Here is a 10,000-nt window from a genome sequence, read left to right as displayed (position 1 = left end):
TAGGTATAATATAACTAAAGAACTGAGAAAAAATTGTCCTCAAAATGTGTAATTCTATTTTTTTTTAATATGCTGGTGGCCAATGAGTATGAGGGTGTAGGCTGATTTTACGTATTCTATTATTATTACTGCAAAAAGGGTGGAGATCTCTTTTCGTACGTGAGCAATTAACTTACATTACATTGCAAAATAAATTCAATGCAAAATACCAAAACCATTCAGACATTCATTCTGGCCTTAAAAAGATATGGCTTTTAAACAGCCAGCAATAATGACAAGTATTTACTTTTATTTTTACTAATGACAGAGAAAAAAGGGTTTTTAAAGTTAAAGGTTCAAAACTTTAAACCTTTTATACTGAGACTGAATTTATTTCAAATCATAATTTCGCCCTCTTGGTGAAAACCGTATTTCAAATTTAAATAGCACCCTATAAAAGCATGGTATATGGTCAACACCACATGAGTTAAATTCGCCAGAGATTTACTTAACTCCATCATACTCCCAAATGAAAACGAATCCTTCATTTATAAAGTATAACAAACAGTTGGCTAAACTTCAGTCCCAAGGCGTGACCCCTTAGAAAAAAATAAAGGACCTTCATTTATAAAGTATAACAAACAGTTGGCTAAACTTCAGTCCCAAGGCGTGACCCCTTAGAAAAAAATAAAGGACCCTTATTGTAGGCATCAAATCTATCTGGTATTAATTAGCCTACACCTTAGTCTTAGTCTTAAGTAATTTAGACGTCAAGAGTCTTATTAATATTAAGTCTAAAGAGATCGACAGAATAGAATTCGGTCACTTGTTCTTGAGTTCCAAATTCACTAAAAACATACATACCAAGTGCTTCAAGCTCATCTGCATATTCTAAATCAAATGAATCATCCATTTGGGTAGCCTATTATTATTTCGACAAGTTGAATTGCACTTCATAAAAATAATAGTTTTATAAAAAGTTTGTTGTCTGCTACAAAAACTTCATTCCCGCCATTGTTATTGTATTTTAAGGGAGATCATTCACACAAAAAGATTTAATACTTTGTTTATTTCATTGATGAGAGAGCCAAAATCTTTTTTGTGAGAGTGCAATTTGTCGGCTACGCATGCGCAGGAAACCTAGTAACCGCTTTCTAGTTTTGATTTTCTCGGATGCCAGGGGTTGTTGTGAAGTTGAGTATATCTGTCGATCTAAACTATCAATAATTCCATTAAAATGGCAGAACAAACAGAAGAAAAGAAAGCCGATGTTGATTCTAAAAGAGTACACACATATCCACTCATAAGGGTAAGCTTTTAATGATTACTTTGGAACTTTGACAACTTGCTCCATGATGTCAGTTTTATGTTTACATTGCTTCCGTGGTTCCAATGTTATAAACATTGCAAAGGTTGAACTCACTAACTCATTATAATATTTGGCAGTCAGTCAAGTATAAAATTCATTTAGAAAATGATATAGTTAATCGGTCTGTCTCTAGGTCAAATGAATTCTGAATCTCTTATCTAAATAAGCGACGATAGATTGTTCAATTGTAGAGAAAAAAAACAACAAACCCCAACAAACAAACAAACCAGCCACCGGATTCGACTTAAACTTTAATGCTGATTCTAGATTTAATGATTGACTATTTGTCGCCATTAACATCTGACAATAAAATCATATCAAATTATAATCCAAGGGAGGCCTTCCGAAAGCTCCTACATCCCCAGTATTCTTGTTTTTATTATGTTCTATCTAGTAGGGGGTTTGGGAGGGGGGAAACTTTCTTCTTTTTAAAAAAAGTTTCCCCCCTCTCAAACCCCCTACTAGAACAAGAATACTGGGGATGTAGGAGCTTTCGGAAGGCCTCCCTAATCCAATATTAAAACTTTGGATTATTTTCTTCCATCCCAAATGTTGCCACGCTCCATCTTACTTACATGTATAAAATGGCCTCGTGGGTTCTTTGACTTTTGTCAACAAAATGAAAATAGCCTTTGGCGGGAGAGAGAGAGAGAGAGAGAGAGAGAGAGAGAGAGAGAGAGAGAGAGAGAGAGAGAGAGAGAGAGAGAGAAAATCGGTTGATGCAAACTTTGAGGGTTTTATTTAAAACAAATATTTTTATGGTACCCTGTTTATGAAAACGAATTTTCGATTTTTATTCCATTGTTACATTGTTGTACTCAACTCAGATTTAAAATGTAGTCCTTCATAGCAATTAGGCCCATACAGCCAGAGATAAACAATTATTTTTTCAAGATAACGGAGATTTTGTTGATATATACGTAACCGTTTTATTGTCAAATTTGAATTGCTAATTTGTGCACATTATTTTCAAATCATTGTTTTAAATAGCATAATATGTGTCCCTTTGCTTGTGAAGCAAGTGCTTTACCCATAGTTTTTAAAAATCTCTACTCTAATGGTAGGATACCGGTCAGTTGCTAATTCCCACAGCTACTTAATTATTAGATCTAGGGGTGCATCTTTCCTATTTGATTAATGATTCATTTTTGTTTCCCTACCAGCATTCAGATATGAACGATGAAATGAAAACAGAAGCCATGGAATTGTGTGTTACAGCCTGTGAAAAGTTTGCCTCAAATAATGAGGTATGAACACTATACTCAGATTATTGGTTATCATGATAGTATAAAAAGATGGACGTTGACAACACTCTGCTCTTTGTTATTGTTATTGAGAATTTGACTGCTCGTTGGAGGATTAGTTCTCTGAAATTTTATCAATCAGACTATACATGTTTAATATTGGTACAACTGATATCTGGCAGGCAGAGCCACTGACTATTTTAAACACGAATACATAGCATCAATAGATATAATTTCATTTCTAATTATATTTAATTAACTTAATGGAAATCGTCAGGAAAACAAAAATTAAAAACCACACTATACTTTACCTATAAACCATAACAACTTGAGTTATTGCTTCTTTTAAACCACCGCCCAAAGGAATGTAAAATAAAGAGCTAGGACAGAATTAGTATACACAAAAAAAGCCTCTTAAAAATACCAAAATCAGTCATCACATCAATTTTGTAGAGAATGTACCAAACAGAAAGATGAAGATTTGACTGTTGGTTTTTGTGTACTTTCTCTGTGTAGCAGGTTAGAAAACTACATGAAACGAGACTGAATAGGTAAAGACAAAGAATTGAGCAGGACAGTCACTGTTTTTGTTCAGCATTGGTAACGACAAATGCTTCACCAATTCAGTATATTTACTGCATGACAGTTCTTCTTCTTCTTCTTTTTCTTCTTCTTCTTCTTCTTCTTCTTCTTCTTCTTCTTCTTCTTCTTCTTCTTCTTCTTCTTCTTCTTCTTCTTCTTCTTCTTCTTCTTCTTCTTCTTCTTCTTCTTCTTCTTCTTCTTCTTTTTCTTCTTCTATTAAGACCAAAGCTTCAGACTTAAGATTGTATGGCTGTCTTTTCAGTAGCAGGGGTTTTAGAGGGAAGCAGGGAGCGATTTTTTGAAGGCATCAGTCGAAAAGACTCATTTACACTTGGTTGGAAGGGAGTTCCAAAGTCGGATCGTGGAGGGGAAGAAAGAGTAAAAATGATGGTTTGTTCTTGTTTAGTTGAAATTTTGAGTTTCCCATTTTGTGTTTTGTGGAATACAAGGAGTATGTTGATGGATCGTCTTTCATGTTGCGGTTTCCATTGGAAATCGTTGACCACTACCTTCAGTAATGTTCACTACTCAAAGCCAAAAAAAAAAAGGAAGAAAAAGAAAATAGGAACATAGGGGTTAAACAAACTTCTTTACAACTGAATATGGGCACATAACCCTGTTACCCACATTGACTTTAAGATTGATGTCAGACTATAATATTTTTGTTATTATTAATATAAAAATGACATTTATGAACTCCCAATTCTTTTCTTCCTTATGCAGAATGCAGCCAAAATGATAAAAGACACAATGGACAAAAAATTTGGAGCTTCCTGGCATGCTGTGGTTGGAGAGGGTTACGGCTTTGAGATCACACATGAAGTCAAAAATCTGCTGTATATGTTCTTTGGGGGGAATATGGCAATTATTGTATGGAAGTGTTCTTGATTTGTGTGTTTGTGTCGTTAAATCAAATGTCAATATTGCAGACTAGGTCATAAATTAATTTTTCAAAACCACCAATATTATTATACTCTAATGAAGTTAGTTGTTTATTTTCAACTCATTTAATTTGCTTTGCAGAATGTGTGGTTGAATTGATTTTTTTTACATTCTGGACAACTACAGACTTATCATATTATGACTCTTGCAGTAATGTAAACAAAGGCATTTCCCCCCCCCCCCCCCCCTTTTTTTTTTCCTCCATTGTTAAAACAATGTACACAATATCACAGTCCGTCCTAGTTGACCAAGGTTGCCTTTCGATGCGATGAGTTATTTGTAATGTATAGTAACTAGCATTCCCTCTTCTTAACACATTTTCAATGGATCGTTTAAGGTGTAGAGTTTGTTTGGGGAGAGAGAATGATTGGTGAGCATGATGTGGGAGCTTGGCTAAAATGTAAAAAACAAAAAAATTCTCTTTTATTTTGATTTTTTTTTCTTCTTTTGTATGATCGCATATTTTTCTGTCTTTTGAATGTATTTTTATATAAATAAAATGATATACAATTTATGTTAAACACTTTTCTCTTTTTTCCCCCTTTTATTTCTCTTCTCTCTCTGTCTCTTTTTTTTTTTTTTTGGGTGGGGTGTATTGAGTTAAATTTACTCCCAAGAGAATGTACAAGAATATATAATAACTTCAAAAAGGAACAAAATAGTAAAAACAGAACGCATTGAGCTCTAAACCCTTCTTCACCAAATAACAAATACTTTTCCCCATTATATTTCCCTGACTAGATGTTCCCAGAACTTTTCTGTCGTCTAACATGTTATCTGTTTTTGTTGCTGGGTGAAGAAAGGTTTCGAGTCTGCAATGTTTCATGTTTTGTATTTTGTTCCTTTTTGAAGCTCTAATTAAAATGTTTGTAAATTACTTCTAACAGTCCATAGCTTCGACAAGCTTTGTATTCACTACTGCGGCTATGTGGCCTTTGGTATGACACTCGCTTTAGGTTCGGAAGGCGGGTGGTTGGATGGGAGCATCACCCTTGAATCATATACCTATGATGTTCGCATGGGTGTACGATCCGATAGTGATGTCGTTTCTTCTTCTCTTTACTAGCCCATCCTGCTTCTTTGGTTTGTGATTGTATTTTTGACAGGGGATTTTTTTTTTCTGTAAATCTTCTGCCTGTTTGTTCTTGGTTATTTATAATTTAGGTTATGATATCTTTAGGTTATGATTTTGATTTACATTTGTACTATTTTTGTTAGATTGCTTGTTTTTTTTGTTTCAGCGGTCTCTCATATAACCTCAATTGTGTTGGAAGAGACCTAAAGCAACAAACAAACAAAAAAAAGGTTCGGAAGGTTCTGGGTTCGAGCCTCACTCAGCGCATAGTTGAATCCTTCGAAAAGGTTCTTTACTCACATTCTCTCACTGTACTCAAGTGTAAAATGAATACCTGGCCATTAACAGCATTGTCTCTGTCTGAAAAAACTGTAATATCGCCTAACAGGCGTCATGTCACATTTCAAATGTTAATGTTGCTGTTGGTCAGGAACCCTTGTTGTGAGCACGTTTAGTGGATGTTGCGCTATATAAATGCTCTAGTTTTGGGTTTTTTTTAACTCACAAAAGATGCACACATTTTAGTTAGATTAATTAAAATATATCTATTTCTTGAAATATACATAACATTCCTTAGTTATATAACAAGAAAAATAGGGGAATGAGAAAGATATGGATGAATCTACTAATGATCAATAAAAAGTATACTCTTTTAAAATTGTCCTCTGAGTGGGGTTCCTGACCTCCCATAGTGGGCAAGGAGGCCACTTACTGTGTCTTCTATACCCCTATATCTGTTTTCAAACTTGCTTTTTGTTATTGTCTCGGAATGAGTTTACTTGATTTTGTTCTTTCCCTTGTCAGAGTCCTTGCTTGAGAGGAAAAGTCAAATGTATAGTTAACGTTTTGGGAGATGATTTTTTTCCCTTGTAAATCATCTCTCTTTTATGTATTGTTATAGTTGTTGTTTGAATGTATAATGTTAGCATTTGAGTGGGGTCCTCTTTGTGGGATCCTGTGCTTTGTGGTTGATCTCAATCTATTCACAATGATAGATTTTTTTATCATCTCATTTTCCTTCTTTTTACTGGTGCTTAAGTTACCTAAATATGTCGCAAGGGCTGTAAAGCCCTTAAAAAACAAAAACAAACAATAAAATTGTCATCATAATTTAATTTTAAAACGTAGCAGAAATATGTTTGGCTATTTAATTTTTTGATGCTACGAACTGCGCCATTATCTTCAAGATTTTTGTGTTTTACCTAAATTTTCCTACTCCACAATAGGCTGTTTTAACCTTCTTGCAACCTTCTATTTACAAGAAGCATGTAGGGTAAATAAATTACATGTGTTGTCCTTCTTGACTTCTTTCAACTGAAATAAAACAACCCCCAGCTTAAATCATTTTTCCCCCCAAAATTTGTTGAGAATGCCAAGACCTAATGTGGAACCACAAGGTTGTGTGGGTGGTCAGTTTGAAGCAGGCGCTTCAGATCGTGAAGTGCCAAGACTGATCAATTTCAACATCATCATCATTGCCTTTTTCACCCTGGGTCAGGATATAGGCCACAAACAGTTTCCATCCTTCTCTATCTTGAGTTAACTTTTTAATCTCATTCCAGGTCTTACCACTTCTCTGTATATCAGCTTCTTTAATTCTTCTCCATGTTCCTCGTGGCCTTCCCCTTGATCTTCTGCCCTGAGGGTTCCAGTCCAATACTTACTTTGTTATAGTGGAGTCGTTCTTTCTAAGCGTGTGTCCAATCCACCTCCATCGTCTTCTTCCTATTTCCTCTCCCACTGGTTTCTGCTGTGTTCTTTTCCATACTTCTTCATTTTTTATTCTATCCATCCATTTTATTCTCAGTAGCCTACGCATGCACCTGTTTACGAAAATCTGTACCCTCCTTATACATGCCTGTGATGCGTTCCAAGTTTCACATCCATACAGTAGGACAGACCAATTTCAAAAGATGGATAGTTATTCACTGGTCTGTAATATTGAGTGAATTGGTGATGTTATATCGATGATAAAATTATTCATCTGGTAATATGTATTTGACTGTTTTGCTATTATAGCGACTGGGGTGCCTGCTTCATTGTGATGTGGCCAACGACATGACCATGTGCTTCTAAATTAGATCTATGAATGTTAGAATAAATGACAAAAGACGGTTTTTGAGTTGGACAGAGTCCAGAAAGACAGCAAATGTAATTTTTTTTTTTTTTTTGTTTTTTTGCCCTACATACGTCCTGTAAACAATGGGGTGAAAAAAGGTTAAAAAAGCACGTGCCTATCGTGGAAAGGAAAATAAAGGCAAAATCACAAAACCTTGAAGTAGATAAGGACACAGTTCCTAACAACAGCTTTATGCTAATTTTCAAGATAAAAATATTATGAGGACGATTTTAAATGTGTAAGAAAATAAAAAAACAAAATATCAGTTAGTACGCCAGTGGCTCTTTAATTGGATTCAGTAGTCTGATGTCACGCCGCCCGGCAACGGCGACCATCTTGGTTCTAAACAAAGAAAATCATTACTTTTTATTCTTCATGCTGGCTAGAACTTTTCAAATGCCTTGTGATCAGAATGTGTAAAAGTCAAAACATGATCAAATTTATGTTTTTTTTCCCCTTTGGATTCGCTGTTATGCTCGCCGGAGAAATATTTCATACGGCATTCCGATAGTTTAGAGCCAGTGTTACTAAGTTACCATGCGTCATTAAGAAGGAAGTGACGTTACGACTGTTGAAGAGTACCATGAACAGTTGGCAGACTGTCGCCACGTAATTTTATTAACGTAGCTTTTGCGAAAATAGGTCTTCACATCACATGCCAAAGTTGACCTCCGGGTGAACACCCTGAGCCAATGACAGAGCACATGCAGCCTTGACTTGGAATAAACTTGACAGAAACACTCGATGAGTGATCATTCAGCTGACGTTAATTGTCACGTAGATACTCTACAAGGCTACCATGGTTAACTCAGTCGTTCTCTGAAACCCCCCACATTCCAAAAAAAAAAAAAAAAAAAAGGCCAGAAAATTCGCCCATCAAGTTTGAATCGATGAAAAAGACCTTGTCTTGGCAAAAACTCGCAAACCTGGGATCTTGCGAAGTCCCAGGTTTGAGAGTTGTTTTTTTTTTATTTTAAAGATTGGGATCATTTTATTCAATCGATATTCGAAGGACGAGTTTTCTGGACACAATTTTTAAAATGTGTATTTTTCTTCAGAGTACGTTAATACTGTGGAGCAATCTATTATGGCCACTGGAAATCGGGACTTGATATACATAATTTGTGAGTTTCTCACCCCAAACAGGGCTCAAAGTTGTTAGGACTGGGTGGGGTTCCTGACCTCCCATAGTGGGCAGGGATGTACTTACTGCTTTTTCTATACCCCTATATCTGTTTTCCAACCTGCTTTCTGTCTTTGTTTTGGAATGAGATTACTTGGTTTTGTCCTGGTCCTGGCCGGATGCCCTGGCTGAGAGGGCAACAGTCAAATGTATAGTTAGTTTTGGGAGATGATATTTTTTCATTGTTAATCATCTCTGTGTCATGAACTGTATTGTGTTTTGTTTACGTATTATATATGATTTGTAATACATTTGAGTGTATTCCTTTTAGTGGAGACCTGTGCTTGTGTCTGGATGAGACTTTTAGGTGATCTCAAACTAAGTACTTCGATAGTGTGCTCTTGGAATCTACATCTGTTCCCTATTTGATCCAATTCCCCTTTGTCTTACTGTTCCTTGGGTGTTTTATTGGTAATTCTATAACTTTTTACTGTCCCATTTTCTTCCTTTTTGCTGGCGCTGATATGACCTTAATGTGTTGCAAGCTCCGCAAAACCCTTAAAAACATAAACCATAAAGTTGCTAGAAACTGTGGAGTGTACACAATGTTGAACAAAAACTAATATAAACAGTAACAGTCTCGAAGAAGAAGAAAGACAAAAAGGCCTCAATACTACAAGTTTTATAGGTATAAACCCGTGTTTAAGTTTAATCTTCTATCTTCTCTTGTTTTCTTTTAAATGCGTTTGCATTCTTGCTCTAGGTGAGATTACCAGTATTTTCTCCAGAGCCCTGTCTGGAGTCTTTTGCTGGGAGGGAGACAGTCAGACGAATGCTTTAATTTGGGGATTCCCTCTTGTAAATAACATCTCGAGAGTATCCTAGAATTATTATTAGCTTGGCCTTGGTCAACCAGATTCATATTTCATTGAGTATTTATTCATTCAATACTCACTGCCTCTTTGGCATCATGTTCATATATTCGAACTCTAGAAATATCCATCATTTCCTTATCTCCTTTATCATTCCTTTATCGTTAACTTCTTTCCAGAGCGCCAAGTACAAAATCAAAAGCATTCTGCCCCGTGTCGAACCCAAGAACAAAAAATGCACAAGCTAGGGAGAAAATGGTTCCAATCGTTATCACCCATTCAACATCTTGCTTCACTTTGATAAAAGCCGTCGGTGAGCTGCAACCACCACTAGGCCTTTGGCGCCACTGGGCGTGCGTGACACTTGCATGTGTACCTGCCTACGACTAAGGAACATTCGTAGAAAATACGAATTTTTGCTCTAATTGCAGAGCAACATTTGCATCTTTAATTCAATAGAAAGTGGTGACATTATCATTTTGGTGCCCGAATTCAATAATCAGCAACTTCTTGAAGCAAATTTCTATGTTTTGCTGGGGAAAATTGGTCATTTAAATACACATAGCTGTATAACGTATTTTTTTCCCTTTTGAAAACTACGCTTAGAATTATAAATAGGCAGGTCTGCGCTGGCGTATTGATTGATAGACCCCAAGCACTCAGTAAAGGACATCCATATCCATATTGTCAATCCG

At 35.8% G+C, this 10,000-nt stretch overlaps 2 protein-coding genes across 3 annotated transcripts in view; one reads left to right on the top strand and one right to left on the bottom strand.

Annotated features, from left to right (window-relative positions):
* Positions 1-10,000, bottom strand: part of LOC144972354 (chromosome transmission fidelity protein 18 homolog) — a 63,913-nt gene that overhangs the window by 28,634 nt on the left and 25,279 nt on the right. The window contains exon 1 of one of the 2 annotated variants that reach the window (XM_078913463.1): positions 844-1,028. The exons of the other annotated variant lie outside the window; for it this stretch is intronic. Coding sequence (XP_078769589.1) covers positions 844-892 — 49 coding nt within the window. The 5' untranslated portion in view covers positions 893-1,028. Of the gene's footprint in view, positions 1-843; positions 1,029-10,000 lie in introns of those variants that run through there. 2 annotated transcript variants of the gene reach the window in all.
* LOC144972372 (dynein axonemal light chain 4-like) lies at positions 1,107-4,630 on the top strand. Its single transcript, XM_078913505.1, has 3 exons — positions 1,107-1,288; positions 2,512-2,595; positions 3,898-4,630. Exons 1-3 carry the CDS (start codon positions 1,217-1,219, stop codon positions 4,060-4,062), a joined length of 321 nt encoding a protein of 106 aa, XP_078769631.1. The 5' UTR covers positions 1,107-1,216; the 3' UTR covers positions 4,063-4,630.

Source organism: Berghia stephanieae, chromosome 5 (genome assembly GCF_034508935.2).
Source record: "Berghia stephanieae isolate SIO BIC M18660-M18661 chromosome 5, UCSD_Bste_1.3, whole genome shotgun sequence".
NCBI lineage: Eukaryota > Metazoa > Mollusca > Gastropoda > Nudibranchia > Aeolidiidae > Berghia > Berghia stephanieae.
Note: the sequence above shows the minus strand (reverse complement) of the source record. Positions and strands in the feature narration are given on the sequence as shown.

Coding starts and splice junctions, on each gene's coding strand:
- LOC144972372 (XM_078913505.1), top strand. CDS start 1,217: ATGGCAGAACAAACAGAAGAAAAGAAAGCCGATGTTGATTCTAAAAGA. Junction 1,289..2,511: donor ACACATATCCACTCATAAGG/GTAAGCTTTTAA, acceptor TTTCCCTACCAG/CATTCAGATATGAACGATGA. Junction 2,596..3,897: donor AGTTTGCCTCAAATAATGAG/GTATGAACACTA, acceptor TTCCTTATGCAG/AATGCAGCCAAAATGATAAA.